Source organism: Ciconia boyciana, chromosome 23 (genome assembly GCF_034638445.1).
Source record: "Ciconia boyciana chromosome 23, ASM3463844v1, whole genome shotgun sequence".
Lineage (NCBI taxonomy): Eukaryota > Metazoa > Chordata > Aves > Ciconiiformes > Ciconiidae > Ciconia > Ciconia boyciana.
The window spans coordinates 7,097,149-7,118,892 of record NC_132956.1 but is presented as its reverse complement, the minus strand read 5'-3'; the positions used below and the strand labels follow the sequence as shown (position 1 = coordinate 7,118,892).

Sequence of the window (21,744 nt, the reverse complement as noted above, 5' to 3'; positions counted from 1 at the left end):
TAGCATAAAGTATATGTTCATTACCTGGCAGCTCTTAAGCAGAAATCTGCACTTCTCCATATCAGATTCAGAGCCCTAGCAGCTGAACTTAGAATGCAGAAAGTACCAGAATAACCTTAAAATTTTAGGCAGCTGAAAGATATCCGGCAGACTGTGCATGTGCTGTTAGTCTACTGTAGTCTTTCTTTATGATCTCAGAAAATAAATACAATTTCTTTGAGCCTCTTTGCCAACTGTAAAATGAGGATGACCAACACATTCATATGTCACAAGCAGGATGTGGGACAGTTGGTTAGACTGTGCTTGTAAAAGACAGAAATTAGGATAAATGTGTTACATTGCAAAACAAAGGCTTAGTTTCACATTCGCCCTACGCTGACTTTGTTCCTCTGAATGCAGGAGTTCCCGACTGTAACCTTGGCTTATAGTGCTGTGAGCAGGGAGTCACTCACAAGTGATAGACTCATTGTCTAAGGCAGTTCTAATAAACTGCAACTAGTAATAACCTTTTACTTGTGCAGATGGATGGAGTACAAATATGTGGACCAGTGGGAGAATTCCTAGGAAAGCTGTAAGAGCATTTGGCAAGTATGACCCCATTGAAAAGTTGAAAGAGCTGGAGATGCCTAGTTTCTGGTGGGTAGGACAAGAGTTAATGTGATTAATGCTTAAATTGCAGCAAGGAAGATTCAGCCCAAGTACTAGGAGTAGCTTGAAGAGGAAGAAACATGGTGCACCTTTTTCTACTTACACAATTATTTGTAGTAGAATGATTGTGTGTTGAAAATCAGGGTTTCTGTACTCTCTTTCAGTCTCTTACTGGGGCATGGGATCCAGTGGCTGCAACGCTGTAGTGCTTGATACTGGCCTTTCAGGTTTTAGACAGATTTGCTCTATTATAGACTGTGATTATGGTCCCAACTTTGCATGAACTGACTTTCTTGGGGTTTTATCAAATCAGATTTGACTGTGTGCACTAGTACAAGTACTAGTACAAGTACTTACTTCATATCTGTTCCATATAAACTGTACCTGGGTTGAGCATATTCAGCAGCTGGATTTAGCATCTTGGGAGGTCTCTCAACAAAAAATTCAAGATAGGGCAAGGCTTTGGCATCTGGCATTGGTGGATGAGGAACATGGAGCCCAGCACGTCTCTCTCCACATGTTTATGCTCCTGAGCTCTATTAACCTTTTATTTCTTTTGCCCTGAATATTTTCTTCTTGAGGACCGAGCTCCTTTGGTTTGCACTGGGCCAATTTTTTTCTCTGGCCACAGCCTTGGTCCTGGGAGGGCAGAGTGTTGTTCTCCTTGAAGGTAGCATCAGTATCTCACCGCTTGGCAGAGTTGCTATCACGGTGTGAGGGTTTGTGCTGGCTTGGATTCTGCTATTCTGATTCAGCAAAACAAATACACTGAAACCCTCAGCTGCACGATGTTTTGATAAACTGTATATGGCCTTCCTTTTTCTGGGCTGTCCTTTCATATTTTACATTTCTTTACATGTATTTAAAAAGTAGGGTTGTTTGCTTAAGTTACTAGTCAGTGGCAAAGCTCTGGTTCCTTGACCACTCTGGTACCAACCATCACAAATTAAAAATCGTTATAATGTTCCTTACAGATCGTTTGAGTTAAATATGAGGTGACTAGCAAGTACGGTGTTACTTGGTTAAATATTCAGATGATTCATGTTTCCTTTCTGGCACTAATTGTGAAAATGCTGTAAGTTTTTTTGGTTGAAAAAACCGTGGTTGTTAAATACAATGACTGCTTTTTTAAAAGCAACTACTAGGGAATATTGAGAATTATTTCAATTAAAAACAAAGCTAAAGTATTATTTATTTAAAAAAAAAAGGCAGGGAAAATGACCTGAATAAGTATAAACCAGGTGGCCTGCATTTGATCTCTAACAGAATAATTCTTTTTTTGTTGTTTTTGGTTGGAGAGTCAGTTGTAAGAAAGATATTAGAATACAGCTAATATCAGCCAGTCTAGTAGTGTGGAAATAGGTGTTGGCAAGCAAACTTCATATTTTGGGATGAGGTTGGAGGTCCAGTTGATAAAGGTCACAGATGTATTTTTAAACTACTATAATATGTTTGATTTTTTCAGTCAGTACATCTTAATTAATGAGATTACTACTAAGAATGAATAGAGGCCATATAAAATAGATTATATTTGACAGTAATCTCATCCTCTTTTGGAAGGGTATCGAACAGGGGCCCAGCAGGAATGTACTAATAGATCAATATTACTCCGTAATCTTCCCATCACAGTATTTATTAGCACCAAGTTTAAAGTTTCTTTGATAAAGTATCCATGAAGTATGCTGGAGACAGAAGGTATCTTGTTTATCCAGAGGAATCTGGATTGCTTGATAAACTGGCGCAGATGAACATGCATTTTAAGGTGACCAAATCTGTGGTTTGTACATCTGAGGAAAGAAAAAAAACCAAACAGGTCCTAGTTACTGCATGGGGGATTGTATCCTTAAAAGCTGTAGTTTGAAGAAAAGGAAAACTCATGGAAAGTCTGGTGAGTAACAAGCTAAATGAGACCATTGTGTGATGCTGTGGTAAAAGGGATAATTCCGTGGTAATGAAAAATGCCAGTCAGCATGGTTTCCTGGAAAATATGTCTCTCCAGATAAACATAATCTTGTTTCGTGTCTGAGTTTACTTGAGTGGAGTCTATAAATATGTACGAGAAGAGAAGATTTCTTACACCAGAGGGCTTTTTATTTTGTAGGCAAAGATTTAATGAGATTTGCTGCCTGGAAGACAAAACAAGCCTGATCAAACTAGGAAAAAAAATAAAGTTACTATCACCACTTGAAGACTTTATGTGAGATATCTCAGTGAGATGTGCTAATTGGATCAGATACCTTTTGTGTAACCTCAGAAGAAACGGGTAAAAATGATGTGGTCTGTCCTGTGCAGGAGGGTCACTGTGGCTTTGACTTGCAGTGACTCCTTCCCGCTTCAAAAATCGTCTGATTTTGCAATTCCAAGGTGAAGTATATGTTGCATGGGACTGTGCGATCCCTCAGTCCTATAAATAGCTGGGGCTTCGTGCAGCGTGGGATGGCTTTATTTTCTGTGGAGCTGGCATGATGGAGAAAGGAGACTTGACTCTGTGGTTCCAGCTCTGTAAACGTCTCCAACTTTGGGCTTCTGTGCAGAATCTGGCATTGCTGGAGTGGCTCGTTAGCCAGATGGTTCAGCCCCAGCAAGCTATGGGGAAGGCATGCTTTTACAGGCCTGGAGTTCAGTATCCTGCTGGGATAGATGATCATTTACCTTTCAAGTTCCCAACAATATTCAGAATAAGCTCTGAGCCTGTATAGTGATCACATTTGCAGAATCTGGTTATTTCTAGAAGTGCGTTTTATTTTTCTGTGTAAAACTTAGCTTTGAGTCTGAGTTTGGTAAATTATATATTTTGTAACTTTCATGATGTGTAGAGCCCTGTGTACATACCATTCTGATTAGAAGGTGCAATGAATACGTGGTTTTAAATGTGACTGGAAAGTATGTTCTAGGTACACTAGGAAACAATCCTAAAATATAATAAATGTCAGTCTTGGGACGCAAGCGTTTGTGTCACTTCAGACTACATTGATTTTCCCTTCTGACTGTTGATCCATTGCAGGCCCATTTTCTTGGGAGAAAAAAAGAAAGATGCTTTTATTTATTCCCTCACCTATTTTGTCCTTTTCTTTCCCTAGTTACCCAGTGGGAGACTCTTCCATGCTGCAGCTGTTATCTCAGATGCTATGTACATCTTCGGTGGCACAGTGGACAATAACATTAGAAGTGGAGAAATGTACAGGTTCCAGGTAATTCACTGATAAACGTACTCAAACATCCACACCAGTTCTGCGTGAATCCTTCTGGCTGTCTCCGGACGTGGTGGAGTTTCTGTTTTGGCTTGCTGTGAGCTTGATGGCTTTCGTTTCGCATTCTTCCTGCAGGAAGCCTTTGCATTTCAGATTCAGCTGCCAAAGATTAATGTACACCTGTAAAATCCTTTGAGATATGTTATCTGGACAGACCTTTTGGTAAGGCCAAGCTCTCCAGTGCCTTCTAAAGTCCTAACAGAGATCATGACAACTTATTTTGACAAATTATTGAAAAGTGTATCAGGCAGGATTTGGCAGGATCTTTAACTGAAAATTGGCTGTTCCTCTTCAGGTACTGTCAGGTTGAGGGTTCCTGGGTCAGAGCATTTTGTATTGAAGTTTTATCTTCATACAGCACTTCCACTCCCACCCCCCAGTAGCTATGGGAATTTTAAATTTTAAATTTCAAGATACTCACACCAGGTCAAATCCCCCCTACACTCAAGTTTATTTTTATTGTGTGGGACCCTCAGACAAGTCCTGAGAGCAGATGAGGCTCCGAGCCACCAAACTCTAAAACCTGCAAGTAGTGATGAGAGACCTTTCTTGCATGTTAATCTGTGTTACCTTCATTACCCTCACCACAGAGGAAGCCCTTGCATATGTTTGGTTTGGTTGTTATTCTCTACTTTATATACTACATTGAGGTCAAGTTAATAAGAAAATCCAGTGATAGTGTATGTAACTACAGTGCTTTTGGATATAGCCATTTGAAAGAAATTCTGTCTTCTGTGGGTTATTTTTTTTTTAGTTTTCTTGTTACCCTAAATGCACTCTACATGAAGATTATGGAAGGCTGTGGGAAAACAGGCAGTTCAGCGACTTGGAGTTTGTTTTGGGAGAGGTGAGTAGAATTTATTGAAAAGGTGCCAAAAGGGGTGTTACTGTGTGTGTAGCATGTTTGCTGGGAAAAAGCAAATTGTACGATGATTGTGCCAGAAGCCCTGGGAATGAAGTTTAAGAGCAGTGTCACTGGTGAAAATGATGTCTGTCTGGTTTCATAAGTTCCAGTAATCCAGATAAATTTATAAAGCTGCAAAGGAGAAGAAACTTTTAAACTGAGAAGATCTGTGGATGATTGAGACATAACCCAAATTTATCAGAGCACATTATATATAGTTGCAATATGAAAATGATACTAATGACCTCTGTACTCCGAGGTCCCAACTGTCTCCTGGAGAAAGCAGGTCAGTGGTTTGCAGATCCATGTATTGTTTCAAGAGCCATTTTTAATTACTGAAATAAAATAGAATGAGAAAAAGCAGCACAGGGGAACGATTCTCTAGTAATGAAAACAATTACAGAATTTTAAAAAGAACATGTTTTCTGAAGAAAAACATGAGAAATTTGGACTTACCTGCATTTCTTTTGCAAAAAAAAAAAGTTAGAAAAGACTTGGCAGAGATCAGATGACAGATCCTCAAATAGATTGTGAAGAACAAACATACTGTTGTTTTGAAAAGAGAAAATTAAACGGAAAGTCAGATGCAACAATAAGGAGGAATATCTGTGACGCTGAACCTACACAACAGCTTCCACTCAGTGAACGTAACAAAGACTCTTTCCAAATGGTGTTTGCCATTAGCCTTTAGGGAAAATAGGTGTTGAATTTCATGTGAATGTGCAGAGCAGATGCAAGGTTGCCTTTGATTCTAACTTAAACTAAATGTATAGTAACCTGGAGTTCAGCCCAGGTTCTATGGCTTCTGCCATCTGCCACCACCATGTGATTTGGGAATAAAAGTTTAATATGTGTTATTCCTTTGTCTTTGACAGAAGGAAGAACGAGTCCGAGGGCACACTGCAATTGTTACAGCTCGCTGCAAGTGGCTGAAAAAGAAAATCATACAGGCAAGGGAGAGGTTGAAACAGGTGAGTATTTTAGAAAAGTAATCTTGTGGCAAGGTAATGTTTATTCTACGCAATTTTGGAAACAGGTTGTTAGGAAAAAGGTAACATCTGCTGAGACAGATGTAGGACCAGAGCAGTATCTGATGCTAAGGTGCTCTTGGGTAACTAAAATAAAGAGGATAATTAGTATTAACACAGGCTGCTGGATGTATATCAGGCCAGGCGAGGAACGTAACATGGAGGAGCCAAAGTTAATCCAGTTATCTGGATTTGGCGGTATGGTTCTTGGGAGCTCTTGTAGCTGTCTAAGTTCTAATCTTGTGGAATAACCCTGGGGAGGTATGTGTACCCCTCCCTCTGGGGAGGGTAAAAGCTGTATGTCATCAGGGATGGCCTGCAAGATAAGACAGATTAGAGGGAAGGCAGTGTTAAGGTTTTGAGGCTGGCTCTGTTCCCTTTACCTTAGTATTTCCTGATTTTTTTCGAGAGTTGAAAGTCTGGTGCCTATGGTTCATTGTCTATTAATTTTAACTACTTACAGCTTTTCAGCAGCAAACATTTTATTGCTCTTGAGGAAGTGGTAGCACACAACCTGCAGTAAGACATATGGATGCCTCATTGCCCCTTAGTTAATTGCTTTGCCACCCCACAACTCTCTATCTTCACTGGAAAAGGCTGTAGGGAAAGGCTGTCAAAGCGAAACTTGAAAGTAACAGAGTGGCTTAAAATACTTCTGTGCAGCACTTTGAGCTCTGACTTTGCAAGGCAGGAGTCTGTGGAACCTGCTCCTACATCTTCCTTCTCCAAGGAGAGATGCTGTTCCTGCTGAGGGCAGAAATGTGAGCTCAGTGGAATTCATTCCTCCCTTTTTCTGAGGTCCTGCTTTTGACCTTCATCCAGGAGCTCACATTTGTTCTGATCCATGTTTGTCACAGGATATGGAACAGTAAGTCTAAGACATGAGTTCCTTATTATCTTGGAGATAATCTTGAAGATAATGAGATCTTGGGTCTTGAAGATTGTGCAGTAAATGAGAAGGATCTTTTCTCTGGTTTGATAGTAACGTGTGTGAGCTGACACAGCCTTGCTGCCATGTTTGAGTGTTTTTTCTGTCTCAGAAATCAAAGCAAGATCTTGAAGATGAGGGACATGCGACATGTCAGAAGGATGGGATTGGTGGGAATGTCAAGTTGTGCCGCCTGCAGCCGCTGCTGGAAGTGCCCATCCGAGAGGCTGAGGCACAACCCTTCGAGGTGCTCATGCAGTTTCTGTATACGGATAAAATAAAATATCCTCGCAAAGGTAGGACAGCAGGATAAGAAAAATACTAGCAACTGGGGAGTAAACATTTATTTTGATACAGAGCAGGATCGAGCATTCGCAGATGATTGATCCTGCTCTGAGGGCTTAATTACTTACCTGAGATTAAAAAAAAAGCAGATTTCTATCAAAGCATACTAACAGTGCTTTGTTTTTTCCTAATTCTTTTCAAACATCAGGAAAAGCAGGTTCTTGATCTTTCCAAAAGGTATAAAAAAACCCCAACCAACCAACCAAAAATTTCATGGTATTTTGAACATTACAGCAACCTGCCTGGAAGGACCATGTATCCTGAGTTGGCTTATTTCCTTTTTCTGGTATTGTTTTGATCCGTTGCAAACTGAGCCCACACAGAAAGGCAGAGCAAGCCAGTATTTATCATCTCTTCAAAATGCCAATCCAAAGGAATGCCTCAGGAAAGGAAAAATCCATTAGATGCGTTCATTGAAGATCCCCGAGTTAAGAACAGTTGGAGGCAGAGAGGTAATAGCCAGAGATCTCTCAGCTCCCACACAGCAAGTCTAACTCATGGCCGCGTTTGAGTGATGAGGTCTGTTGGGCTGTGGGAGTCAGGCTGGATACCCAGGGGGAACTCCGGCTGGTGGGGCTGGGGAACCTGCAGCCACGTGGCACAGTCATTTAAAGTGAGGTATGTCTATCCTAATGCTGGAAGCTTTGCTTCAGTTTCAGTCCAGGATCTTTCCTTTCTGTAAAAGGTAATTCTTAGGAAAATAATCATTTGTATGCAGCTGTCTCGAGGCTTTCCCTGCGAGGTGGCATGTCTGAGAGCAAGCCTAATTAATGGGGATGAGGGAACCTTCTCATTGGTGTCTGTCAACATTGCCAGATTCCGCTCTCAGCAGGTTCACTGATCCTCAGCATTGCAGGACAGGATCAGACCAAAGAAGGGGTTATCACACTGAACTCTCCCCTTTGTTACGGGCTTCCCAGGCAGCCTGCTACCCTTCTCCCCAGTCCATCAAACGTTCTCCCTGGTGCTTACCTGCCTGCTGGGATCCTCCAATGGCCCTGTCCCGACCATTTGTATTCCTAGTTGCTCCTCTCACTTCAGAGGGCAGCACCTTGGGGATCCATGCAGAGGTTGAGGTAGTAGAATTGGGCATGCTTATCAAGTGAGATTTTCCTGATTAGAAACAGGACGTGCAAGAAGGCTTTTCTCTATCAAAAAGTAGTTGCAGCAGATGGCCAGAGATCTCCTGTGAGGAAAGCAAAGGCTGTGGACAATCATTCCTTGAGTTGGTGTCCCAGTAGCCCCATCACAGTGGCCTACGAGGGTCCCCCCCGCCCCTCTCTTACTTCAGGCCTCTCTTCTAGACCAACCTTAGATCTGTACACGCACAAGCACAGAGTGCCTTCATAAGGTTCTGTCAAAATCAGGGAGCTGATTGCTAACACTGCATAAAAACCAAGGACTTCAGCAGAGCTGTTAGCAGCTGAGCACTTGGAAAATCGGGCTGCTAGCTTTGGAGCTCGTCAGTGTTTTTAGAGACTTCATTTTCTTTTGAGGGTTTTAAAAAATCATGATCCAGATTGTCACAAAATCTTTGTCCAAAAAATCTTTTGGGGTGGCCCTTTCATGCCTCAGTTTTGAAACTCCTTTTTTAGTATAAATCCAGATTTTGTCTAACCAGCAATAGAATTTTTTTCTCCATAAAAATACTCCAATTGCTGCCCATTCTACCATTCCGAATGCTCAAGTTGATGTAGAAAGAAATACTTTGAGAAAAGTTTCTCTTTTTGTTCTGTGAGCTCTCCAGCATTTTTATCTCTTGTAATTTCAGGTCATGTGCAGGATGTGTTACTTATTATGGATGTATACAAACTAGCCTTAAACTTCAAGCTCTCTCGACTGGAACAGCTCTGCCTTCAATATATTGAAGCATCCGTAGATCTGCAAAATGTGCTCATTGTGTGTGAAAATGCTAACAAGCTTCAGCTGGATCAGCTGAAGGTAATCACATTTTGCATACAAAGTAACTGATAAGAAATACAAAAAAATAAAATCTATGTAATTAATGCTTTGCAAAAGCTATCAGCTTTTGCAAATTCAGTTCTTTCCTATAATTATAGTTGCTTGAGTTATGTTAGAGTGGATTGTCCTGCAGTTGCTCATGAATATTATGTAGGTTTTTTTCAAACAGTGTTTGATATTTTTGCCTGTCTGCCCTGTAGCTTGTAAAGGGCAGAGTGACTTTGGCTTTTCCTCAGTTTACTCTCACTGCAGCAAGATGGAACCAGTGCGTTTTCTGGTCCCACTGTTTTATACAGAGACTGCAAACAGGTTCTTTCACCTGGTCTGATGAAAAACTAAATTCTGTTCTCCTGCCTTTGATCTGAAAAACACTCTACTGAAAAATGTGTACAGAAAACAAAATGTGTCTGCGATTCTTCGTCTCTGTGTAGTGGGACAAGGGCTTTTAGGCATTTGCTAAAAGTCATGACAGAGTCGATACCCTCAGGCATCAGACCATGATTTGCTGTGATGGTCTGGTTCCCACCAACAGTGGCCAGAGCCGATTCTGCTTAAAGCTGCAGAGAAGAAGCTCCTCCACCCAAGTCCACGAGTCCAAGATCGTGCAATACCTATTTGAGCAGCCTGTGCACATCAGTTGGCCATATAGCTGACGGTTGCAAGCAGACAAACCAGTATGCACCAGCACTTCCTCAGGCTCTCTTTATGCACTGGATTTGGGTGAAGGAAAGGCATCCAGGAGGACAGCAGCAGAGTCAGCAGCAAGTACGTAAATGCTGGCACAGTCTTTGGTGCATAGGACCATGATGCCATTAGCTGCCCAGAAGCTCAAGCAAGTACCTCATTGGTGGATCTAGTGCCAGTAATTTCAGATCAGCCAGCTACCTCCACCTGCCTTCACTACCAGCAGGGTGACAGGGGCTCTTCCACACAGCTCCATTTGGTCAGGATCACCTTGAGTTGGCATCCTGTCTTCTCAAGCACACGTTAGTCCTCATGGGTAGGTGCCATCTGCAGAAGGCTGCTCTTTCTGGCATCCTAGTCATTGTTTAAAACATTTTACAGATGGGTCCTGGACAGATCCCTGTGGATCCCAGGTGAAATAACTTGGCAGAAAATGGACAGTAGTAATTATTCTTTGGGTGAATTTTGTGCTCACCTTATGGTGAGCTGGTATAGATTATATTTTTGCTTATGAAAGTGTTCTGAGGGAAAGCCTTGGTTCGCACTGGCAAATGAAGCGCCATTTTTTGTCCCTTTAACTGTTTAGCAGTAGGTCTGGTTCATTTGTCACCTTTCCACCATATTGATTTTTCTAGCAAGTTTGTCATACAAGAACCTACAGGAGCTCTTTCAGACTGTGCAACCTTTACAGAAAAGGTTACAGCAAAATCCACACCAGGAAATCCTGCAAACTATTTGTACCCTTAATGTATAGTGTTAAGGGTTAAGATCTCTTCACCCTTCTAATTAACGTTTGGTATCTAATTGTATAAAGAATTATTATGAGATAGCAACCAATCTTAGTTAGCTCTGTGAGGTTTTTGGCATCTCCTGAGATCCCTATTTTAGAAATCTTCAGAGCAGCTAGATGGGAGACAATTAATCTTTTCTTTGTTATTATTTCTTAGTCAGGTTTTTCTAGATGCTTAGAGTTGTCCTGAATTTCCTGTTCAAGTAGGAGTCTAAAGTAGGAGTCACTTAGTAAGGAGATAATTGTTTGATAGTTCTAGCTGCAGGATCCATGTGGAGGATCGTAAGAAAATGATGGCTGTTTACACATGTAACATGGTAACATTTATCATTTATATGATGCTGTAAGATGACTTCGTACAGTAAACTGTATTTTTTTTATTAATATTGGGTTTTTTTAAGGAACATTGCCTGAACTTTGTGGTGAAGGAATCACATTTTAATCAGGTAATAATGATGAAGGAGTTTGAGCATCTTTCTTCATCCCTCATAGTGGAGATTGTACGGAGAAAACAGCAACCTCCTGTTCGAACACATTCTGATCAGCCGCTTGACATCGGTAATTTTATGCTTTATAAAGTTATTAGTTGTGCTGTTTTTGCATTGCTAATGGTTTGTTTACTCTAGGAAACAGCCTAGGAAGTAGACCACTGCAGACCACCGATTCCCCGGTTGGTATAACTGTGCTTAGGCTGTTTCCCAGACTAAGACAGGGCATGCCGGTTCTTTTTCCAGTGAGCTTTAGTGAGAACATTATCCCCATCAAAATACATGAAAGGTTGTGTTGAATATAGTTGTGTTCTTCTTGCAATGAAATATCCTGATTCTGTTCAGGGAGAGAAGAGGCAGAAGGAAGGCTATAAAGAATGATTCAAAGAAGAGGCAGTGGACTAGAAGGTAATAAAGCTGAGTGGGAGGGTTGGCCTGCTCATAGGTTTTCACCAAAGAAGGAGCAGGAGTAAGGAAGAAGATCGTGTGAGTAAGGCAATGCTGACAAGGTAGACCTTATTGTGAGAGAGAGAGGGAGAGGAAAAAAAAGGCATGGAAAAATTAATGAAGAAAAAGAAAAGTTAATGGAAGAAAGGAAAAGAAGATAGGGAGGAGAAGACTTTGAGAAGATAAATAACCTGTACTAATGGTCATGTCTTTAGTTTTCATTCTGTGATTGTGCTGGAAAGAGAAGATTTGATTTACAATTCTATTACAGAATTCATCAAGGACTGATTTGGGACTAGCCTTATTCAAGACCTTATCATCCCAACACATGCAAAAAAAGGAATGTAATAATGAAATCTGCTGAGGCCACAAAATTCAGAGGCATTGCCAGTATTGATTTGGAATATTGCACAAAAAAACCTGGGGATTGGAGAAAAAGGTGGGGAAGCCAGTCCTGGAAGGTCAAGTAGAAAGCCTTTGACTGGCATTTGTCCCAGGGAGAAGAGAGGTGCACCGTCCGGAAAGATGGCATAGTCAGCTTCTGTATCCAGAGCTGGAACAGTGCGAGAGACCCAAACATCAAAAAATTGAAAGATGAACTTTGAAAAGATGAGTGAATTTGGATCAGACTTGAATGTGCACTATTTCTCAGTTATTGAGTATTTTCAAAGGTTAATTAAGATGTTGGATAAAAGAAGCCTTTATTGAGGATTTGGGGGAGCTTTTCCATTAAGAGACAAAATTTTATATTCCTGGTGGTTGGAAATAATGAGAAGAAAAGGATGGGGAAAAATCAGATTTCTTTATCTATAGAGAACACCTTTCAGTGTGGCCACTGCTGGTGTTTGCTGTCAGCAGTTTGAAAGCAGAGCTGCCAGGTTTGTTTCTGGGATGGGCAGTAGGTAATGGATTGCGATGGGGAAGGATGAAGCTCCTTTTGCTCCAAGATGATGAGGAAGGGCCTGCCTCAAACTCACCCCAAGGGTCCCAAAGGAAAGAGGGGTTGGAGCCATGGCTTGGCCATATATTAGTTTGATAGTACCTGGTCACCTGGAACTGTTGTGTCTTTAACTATTTCATTACGTTAACTTTCAGGAACATCTTTAATTCAGGACATGAAGGCTTACCTAGAAGGAGCTGGGACTGAATTCTGTGATATCATCCTTCTCTTAGACGGCCACCCACGGCCAGCCCATAAAGCAATCCTAGCAGCCCGCTCCAGGTGAGTCACTGTTTACTAAAACGATAACAAATGTAAAATTCAGTGCTGTGCAATCTGTGGGTCTGCTTGCTTTTTTGAGAAGACAGGGAGGAACTTTGTATCTGCATAAAGTATAAGATGCAGCTTTGCTCAATGAGTGTAATAAGCCTTTAAGCAACAGTGATTAAATATTTTTTTCAATTTGATACCCAGCAGGGAAAGATAGGAGGAAATTAAAACTGTAGCGATTCTCTAGAGGATGTGTAAGAAGCTGCACTGCAAGACAAAGAATCTGTAAAATCACAGGAAGGGAAAAAGGGTGTAAAGCATAAGGTGGTTCAGTGAAGTGGAAAGCAACACATGTCCACTGAGGTCAGAAAGAGTCTTCTGATGGTGAACATCTATGTTGAATCATGTGAAACTTGAATCTCTATCTCACTTGCTGATAATTAAGACTGGGTATGAATAAGCATAACAAAAAGTGGTGCATAACAGAGACTAGATTGTTCCCATACTTTGTTGCAGAGGCAAGTTCACCCTTCTGAAGATGAGTACTGTTCTCCCTCCTCAGTACATGGGTGAAGTGGGTTTGTCCCTCACTTGTGTGTTCTTTGTACCTGCACCTTTTATGTTCTGCAAGTCATTGTGTTCACATAAAATTTCTATTTCAAATACTGTCACAATTTTTTTCCAGTCCCAGTAATAATATTCAGTATTAGTTACCGTGGTATTTTACCAGAAGCATTTCACAGCTCTTAAAACAACCCTGCATGATTGGCAGCCTGTAGATACCAGGGAAATTCATAATGCTTTAAGCTCTCTACTGGGTCTTATGCAAATTAGACAAAAATCAAAGCACCATGTGTCCTAATTTTCAAGAAACAGAGACAAATTTCAGGTAGTGCTGGTGGAAATTAGGGGGATTATATTTGGAGTTCTCTCACAGGCAGACATATGAAACAACAATTTAGCAGTGTTTTTGCCCAGGTTGTCACCTGAATTTGCTCCTTTGGAAGCTGTAGTGCTTAACAGCAGCCTTTGAACAATACTGGGTTAAACCATCTGTCTGCAGAATGTTACATCAGTTTTATTTCCTTTTCCAGTTACTTTGAAGCCATGTTCCGTTCCTTCATGCCAGAAGATGGGCAAGTGAATATTTCTATAGGCGAAATGGTTCCCAGCAAGCAAGCATTTGAATCTATGCTTAGATACATTTATTATGGAGAAGTAAACATGCCTCCTGAAGACTCCCTGTATCCTTAAATCTAAAGTAATTGAAGTATCTGTCTAAAGTGCATGTACAGCAGCTCACCTTCCTTTTGCTCTAGATGGCCAGGCACAACCTGGGAGGATTGTCAGGGTTGCATTAACAGGCACTGCATTTTAACTTCTGTCATTGATTTGTATTTACAATCAGTGCTGTTGCCTTTGCTTTATGTTTTTTTCCTTAATGAGATTAACAGCTACCTCTTTGCTGCACCTTACTATTATGGCTTCTCCAACAACAGACTGCAAGCCTATTGTAAGCAGAATCTAGAAATGAATGTCACGGTGGAGAACGTACTCCAGGTAACTGTCCCCAAGCAGCTTTAGTGAGTCGCTTGACCTAGATACAGGAAAGCCGAAGGGTCTAGTCAAGTGGGTACCCCCAGTGCCAAGTTCACTGAGTCACTTCCAAACTGACATCCACTGAGACTGCACAAACCCTTCTAATGACAGTGGCCCTGCGTGGTTAACACGTATGCAGGAGCACAGCCTTCAGCAGCTTTGTTTCCTTATCTGCTTTTTGTGTCACTAGTGCTGCTGTGCTGAAGTGTTTAACAGATATTGCTCATCTGGCCAACAGGATGTTCCTCTTGAGCTCCTCGTCCCCGATTGTAGAGCAGTGTTTCTAAAGGGCTTTTAAAGATGTACCATGTGCTCAGCACTCAACTCCAAGCCCTTTTTCAGCAGACATTTGTTCCAGGGCAAGCGGTGATGTGCAGGTGACGTTTGTCTTGTTTTATCAGTGATGCTGACAGGATCTGGCAATGAAGTTTAACCTAACAAAAAATATTCTGTGATAAAAAAGCCTACAAAGCCATCTACTAGGTAGGCAGACCAAACCCACCGCAACACAAGCAAAATCAATTCCAGCGTTAACTGCTTTTGGCTCTTGCCTGTGCCAGTCTCACTGGAACACTTCAGGGAACCTGGCTCTGAAACAGATCTGCAGTTTCCTACTGATTATCTCCGGAGGACTCCACACATTTTAAATCCAAGGCTTATTTTTGAATAGCTCAGAAAAGATTCAGGTTTGAAATGAAAAATGGAGTTGTTTCCCTAGCTCAGAGGAATTACCTCCTCTGAGTCAGAACAGTGTTTGTGCCCTGTACATCTGAGCCATGCAGAAGGAAAATCACGTTGTTGCTTTTGCTCTAGATTTTAGAGGCAGCTGACAAGACCCAGGCCCTGGACATGAAGAGGCACTGCCTGCACATCATCGTTCACCAGTTCACCAAGGTTGGTTGCATCTTTTCTGGGGCTTTTGAGAGCTGCTGTCCTCTTTCGCTGTGTTGGTTAAAGACACATTAATACAGGAATCCATTTCATTCTTTCTCATGTGAGACAGCTGAGAGCTGGCTGTGTATCACTAACACTCACTGAGAAGTCTGCTAGGCATACTTTTCACACTAAAAATAAATGAAAGACTAGAACAGCCTGGTCTGGAAATGTGAAGACCTTCCAAAACAGAAGTTACACAGAATTGCTTCCATTTCCACTTGTTCCAACTGTTAATTTTGTGCCATGCCATCATTGGGTTCTCATGTGTATAGCAAGAGAAGTTTGTTATGTATTGAGGGCACAAATCTTTCACTAGCAGTTACAAGTGTGCTGTTCATATTTCCCTTGAAGTATTCTCTGTCAAAGATGTTACATTGTCATGTGCTCAAAAGGCAAATTACCATGTCCTGGATGGGTTTTCTGTAGTTCCCATGTTTTGATATGTGGGATGATTCATTAGTGATAGGAAAGGTAGAGAGCCTGGTGTGCTGATATTCCTCAAGAGAAGAAGGGTATTATCATTAAGTTGCTCCTATGAGATATGATCCCTCCATGAGAGTTTTCCAGCATGTCACCAGTTTGTTGCACAACTATTACCATTGTTGAAATTGATAGATAAATCATAGGAATTGGGATTGCTGGATGCTACACACTTATTGATAATAATTCCCTAGTTAGTATTCAGGTAGCTCTCTATCTTCTGTATATTTAATCTCACAATCCTCCCGTCACTGCCCATGGGGAAGGAAAGCACCGCTCAGTCCAGTTTGTATCTAGAGATGAGACAGAGGGAGGTATTCAGGCTCTTTATTAAATGCCTAAGTTGCCCAACTGTAATGCATTTTACATTCAGAAATAACTGAAAATGCATAAAAAGCTTTGAGAGTGGAGCCAGCATCCAGGAATCGCACTCTCAGTGGAGAGTCCCCAGCACGAGGTTGCAGCCTCTGCCTTCATCTTAATGTGTTTTCTTCTGCCCTTCATGAATCCTGCTGAGTGGCCCAACTTCAGCAGGGGATGGAGAACGGTCCCACCATGGGTTACAGGATAGCCTGGGGGTTGGGACATCTCAGATTTGGGGTCAATGCGTTACAGTCCCTGAGAGCCGAAATCTCACGGTCTCAACTTCCCAGTGGAGGCCACAGGAAGACAAACAGGTTGGCGCGATTCTCACCAGAATGGACTGGGGGGAAATGAACATTGCGACATTTCACAAAGGGATTTGAACTGAAGGGCGTTACTCAATTGTACTCCACTAACCAGAATATGTGGAAATGTTTTATATTTAAACTGTTGACGGTTAGAACAGTTTTCATCAAAGTGTGGCTGGAAGACTGTCAAGCAGATGTGCACGAAGAAATCTTAATTATGCAATGTTTTTCTTTAGCCTGAGAGGCTTCAGTGTGTGATTTTTGGCCCGGCGCTGGGTGACTCTGTGTGGCTGGGCACGAATGCTTGCCGTTCTGCTCCCTGGCAAGCCACAGGCTCTGAAGGGTGATTTGTTCTAGCTGCGCAAGCCCGGTGGGTGATCAAGGCTTAGGCAGGCCGGGTGTATGGCCGTTGGGGTCTCCTGTTCTTCCAGCTTGATTAATGCTGTTCTCGATTTGGACTGTTAAGGAGTTTTCCCCACAGTAAGAACACTAACTGAAGAGCTGTTCCCAGAGGTTTGCTAGTTTGGGCAACATGTTTTTAGGCTCTTGTGTGTCAGTATTGTGCAAAAGCCCTAATAAAACTGCTGTTCTGAAGTGTTTGTACTGACACCCTGATCTGTTCCTCCACAGTGCGTGCCTCGGTTCAGGGCCAGGATTCCCACCAGTCTCTTGCCCTCCCAGTCCTCGCGGACCCTTATTTGGGGGATATTACTTCAAGCACATGTCCTGAGCTCTTTCTGAAAGCGTACTCAGCCGTTTCCTTCCTGGGTTTCAAAAGATGCTCGGGACATCTTTATTCTTTATCACAGTCGAGCTTCTTAGAGTGAGGTGATATCTTTTATTAGATCAGTTAATACAGGTTGGATAAGTGGACAGGCTTTTAGGCAGAGTCTGCCTTCAAGGCTGGGCATGTATGTTAATAACACTAGAAAGAGGCATTACTGGCTCATTGCTGTGAGGTTGTGGAGAAGGAAGGAATGTGTAGAGCTCCTTTTTGATAACAGTTGAGTTTCTGAACAGCCTAAGAGCATAAAATCTGTTGTAGATTCTCATATATCTGATGTGGCGAAGGTTTTTGTTGGCTAGTGCTCCAGTGACCTGCTTTGACTGTGGGAGGCATGCCAGCAAAAGTAGCATGGACACTAAGCACGACCTCTCCTTAGGAGCACACAGGAGCGAAGAGATCAGGTCCTAAGTCACGTTCTCAGTAGAAACACACAGACTTCAAAGTTCAGGGCTGTGCTGGTGCCCAACTTTGCTTTTTAGGAGAGTGCTTAGTTGGCATCCACTAGCAGTAGAGTTGTCAATATAAACAGTAATTACACTCCTTTCTCAGAGAGGCAGTGCTGGGGTCAGCATTTCTGCTGCTCTCCATTCCCATCCCCTCCATGCAGCAGTCTGAAATTGGGTTGTAAGCGCAGGAAGTCGTGACTGGAGCCCCCGTGGGCGGTCCTGCAGCCCAGCTCCAACTCTGATTTCACACCGTACGTGCCCAGTCTTTGACTTGCCTGACCTGCCTGTTTCACGTGGGGTGGCAGGGGTAAAGTGGTGACACTTCAGCTATGATTTGGGGAGGGTTTTAATTTCTTTCTGTTTTTTTCTGTTCTGTTTTTCTTTTCCTTGAAGGTCTCCAAGTTGCCAAATCTCCGCTCCCTAAGTCAGCTACTCCTCCTTGACATCATAGAGTCGTTAGCTAACCACATATCAGACAAGCAGTGCGCAGAGCTGGGCTCAGACATATGACATGCTTTGGTGATCGAACTTTTCATCTGTTCCTCAAAAAAACTAGCACTTTACAGCTGACTCTCTTTTTTACCATTCCATACTGAGCTGCTCAGAGTGTCTACACAATATAGCGGGCGGCCAAGAGGAGCATGGACAGCCGACTTGCTCTCCCATGGATTTGCTTGGTTTGTACCGTTGTGGAGAAGGGTTTGGTCTCTGTTACACAAATGTAAAATTGAAACCATTACAGGAATGAATTTATTCCATGTGGCTTTGGGAGTAACTAAGTTCAGAATCAAGCCCTTTATTACTTTTATACTGCAGTCATAAGTAAGAGAGTCATTAATACCTTGAAACACAATATTTAAAGAATACTATTTAAAGAACTTCAGCTGACACAGCCAGGGGCTGTAAGGGAGTCAGATATAACAAAACTGGAAACAGAGAGTGTGGTGTTTGCAGTGAGGCTGACCGTTGGACCAGAATGTAGTGACTTTTCAGAGACTCTCTATGGTGTGGATTAAAAGATAAGCCCTTTTGCAGCTGCCTCGATTGGTGGGCTGCAGGAAGTCCAGACCTGTGCTCTGCCGCAGGTCAGACTACACGGTTACAGCGGTCCTTTCTGACCATCAAATCCATTAATCCTGTCTCACTAAGCCTTTCTAAATCAATTTATTAATAAAGAGTTAACATCTTCTCCTGGCATTTCATGATTGACTTGGCTTTCATTTTGGAAAAAATTAAGCAAAAAGAGCTCTGAGCTTGATGAAGGTCACTTTGTTAAAAATAAGTGTGCTACATCTTGTTACTAATTTTATGCTGAAGTGTCTTCATTAGTCGTTGCCTTTGCAGAAAGGTGAACGAAAGCAGAGTGCCCTTCGCAGCCAGTTCAGAAGCAGCTGCTGTTCCCTCCCGGTTGCAGCAACCCAGCTCCCCGCTGCGCTGGATGCTTCCCGCGCTGCAGAGGGGAGAGGAGCTTTACCTCTCCCCGGCTGCTGAATGATGCAGCTTGGTTGGGGAGTGTCGGAGATCAGCTGGTGTTGGTGAAACATCTGCAGACAGAACTCTCCCCAGCCCGAGAGCCCCCAGGACAGCCCAGAGGAGGGAGTGCCACAAGCTGAGAATCAAAATCTTGTCCTGCCTTAAGCCGCACCAGTTTGCAGAGGTGGAGCAGAAGGCAGCACTGACGTGGTGCTGCTCTCTGCTTGGCTTTTTGGAATGGCATGAGTTGGCTCGAGCTGGAGCGGTCAAGATCCCTCCTGGAAAGCACAGCTGCCCAGCCCCTGTGTTTCCACCCTTGCAGCCATAGTTTTTAATTCAGGCCACTAAAGTGTTCCCGGTGCAGTACGAGATGTGAGCTCCTGTTCAGCATCCTGTAGCATGACATACACGTGCGTGCTTCGGTATGCTGAGGGTGTTGCAGTCTCTGTGCAGTGGAGGATGCATCATTTCATTTAATCCAAGGGAACTGCTTTAGGGACCGCTCGATCTGTCGCCCAGCTGATGGCTTGCTGAGGTGAGTCAGACCAGAGGTGGCAGATGCATCTGAGAGCCAAGGGCTCATTTTCAACCAGAGGGATTATTTCCAGATGCCTCATAGGTAATGAAGTCTCTTGTCAGAGGTCGTTAATTGTACCAACAATCTGCATGTTCCCTGGGAAACCAGAAGATCTGCAAATGGAGAAGCTTTATACGCTACAACTTGTAGGAATACTACAAGTTTTCAGCAATGCTGAATCCACTAGAGGACACCCATTTCCCAAACATGCGCAGCCTGGTTCCCTCAGTAAGAAACAACGGGCTGATTTCAACCATGCCATAACCAGCCCCTTTGACTCAATTTTCTCAAACTATCTGGGGTTTGGAGCTTATTCCTGAGCCCATCAGCAAGGAAATGCGCAGTCTCTGCACCCTCTGGGCCGGGGCACTGTGGGCGTCTGTGCTTTCAAGGTGGTTTTGGCTTAGTCCTGGCTCTAGTGACTGTAGTGCTCGGTCAGAGTTGCATCACATCAGTGGGATTTATTGTCTGAAAAATTGCGGTCAACGGAATTGTTACGTTGTCGTTGTGATTTGCCTCTGGGCTGCTGTTGTGCAGGGGGCCGGGACCATGGGCATGGGCAAGGCTGACCCCCTTCAGCCTGAGCCGTCCCCCCGCCTGCACCTGGGAGCGCAGGGGGGCTGTGGGGGTCCCCCCGCCGTTTGGCCCTGCGGGGCTGGGCTGGGTCCGGGAGAAGGAGGCAGGGGAAATGCCAGGGCTGTCAAGGGGGAATGGGCCAACCTTCCTGTAGGATCAGGCGGATGCAGGGCCCAAAAGGCACGGCCCCTCCAGCCCCACGGGGCACCCCTGGGTTTCCTAAGGGCTCTCGGGACGGGAGGTCTGGCAGGAGCAGCTGGTGCTGGGGGAGCTGCCACCGCAGACCTGGCAGCAGGGCCAGCACACGCAACGGGGTTTATTGGTGCTTTCTAAGGCAACTGGGTGTTCTTGTTATTGCCACCTAAGAGCATCCTTTTGAGGCAGTGGCCTCAAGGGCTTTTATGGCCTGCAGGTTCCTGGGTTTACTGGTGTTAGTGCAGCCTTGGGGCAGATTTGTACTGGAATGTTGGGGAGTGTGCTCACATTCCTGCATTTGATGAGGAATAAGTAACAGCGTGGCTGTCTAGCTTTGTCTTGGTCCTACAGTCTCCAGCGTATGTAGGCCACACGGTCTCTTTAAAGCCCTCAAGTCAAGTCCTGCTTTACTGGCATCATTGTCCACACTCTGGGATTTATCCCAGCAAACTGCAAAGAAAGAGCAGGTCCCAGCTAAGCACATGGCACCACCTCCGTGCCCCTTCACGCTTGTGGCGTTTGCTGTCAGCATGTGGCTGCTCACCAGAGCAGGGACTCATTTTCCTGATTGAACAAGCCTAGATAAAAACCTGTCAGGCTGCGCAGGGAGCAGAGACCCCCCATCCACTATGCTGCTGTTCAGAAATCTGCTGTAGTCACTCCCTGTGTGTCAGATCCAGGATTACAAGATGCTCTTGGCCCCCGATGGCTGCCCCCACCCAGCATGGGCTCCCCCACCTTCACCTCCTCCTGCCTGCATGGAGCTGGGGACAGGCGAGGGAGCCCATGCAATGCTGCCGGTTTGCTGGCAGCTCTCCCGGGGGGCTTGGCACGCTGCCTGCCCCTCTGCAGGGCACTGTCCCCCTGGGAGAGGGACCACTGGTGAGACAGCAGCAATACACCCCTATCCCCGACCCCCAAGTGAGCCCCAGTGCGATGGGGGGGCAGACACCTTGGTGTGTGAAGAGGGAGGAGGACAAGCAATCCCCAACTCATCCTCTGCAGCACCCAGGGGTGCTGAAGCCGAGGTCCCCGTTTTGCCACTCCGCGCCCACGACAGAGCCGGCAGGGCCCCCGCAGGGTCAGCTCCCCAGGGTGCCGACAGCACCAGCCCCCTGAGGCAGAGGACCAGCTCCCCCCGTCCCCACTGCCATGTGGAACCTGTCACAGCTTGGCAGGAGCTCAGCAAGGACCAGACCCTGGTGTGGATCTGGACCTTCTTCAGCTGCTCCAGGCCCATCCAGCCCAGACCAGGGCTGGCAGTGTCCCCTCCTGGGGCACCAGTCTGGTTCCCAGGCAGGAGGAGCAGGGAGTCACGC

The 21,744-nt window shown here is 44.0% G+C and overlaps 1 protein-coding gene across 2 annotated transcripts in view; it reads left to right on the top strand.

The window, feature by feature from the left end:
• The window catches only part of LZTR1 (leucine zipper like post translational regulator 1), a 37,292-nt gene extending 18,481 nt beyond the window's left edge, over positions 1-18,811 (top strand). For both annotated transcript variants that reach the window (XM_072844951.1, XM_072844952.1), the window contains 11 exons: positions 3,729-3,839; positions 4,654-4,746; positions 5,679-5,774; positions 6,872-7,055; positions 8,876-9,045; positions 10,942-11,098; positions 12,571-12,697; positions 13,780-13,929; positions 14,140-14,245; positions 15,098-15,178; positions 17,998-18,811. In XM_072844951.1, coding sequence (XP_072701052.1) covers positions 3,729-3,839; positions 4,654-4,746; positions 5,679-5,774; positions 6,872-7,055; positions 8,876-9,045; positions 10,942-11,098; positions 12,571-12,697; positions 13,780-13,929; positions 14,140-14,245; positions 15,098-15,178; positions 17,998-18,114 — 1,392 coding nt within the window. In that variant the 3' untranslated portion in view covers positions 18,115-18,811. The remainder of the gene's footprint in view (positions 1-3,728; positions 3,840-4,653; positions 4,747-5,678; positions 5,775-6,871; positions 7,056-8,875; positions 9,046-10,941; positions 11,099-12,570; positions 12,698-13,779; positions 13,930-14,139; positions 14,246-15,097; positions 15,179-17,997) is intronic.
• Positions 18,812-21,744: the final 2,933 nt, after the last annotated feature.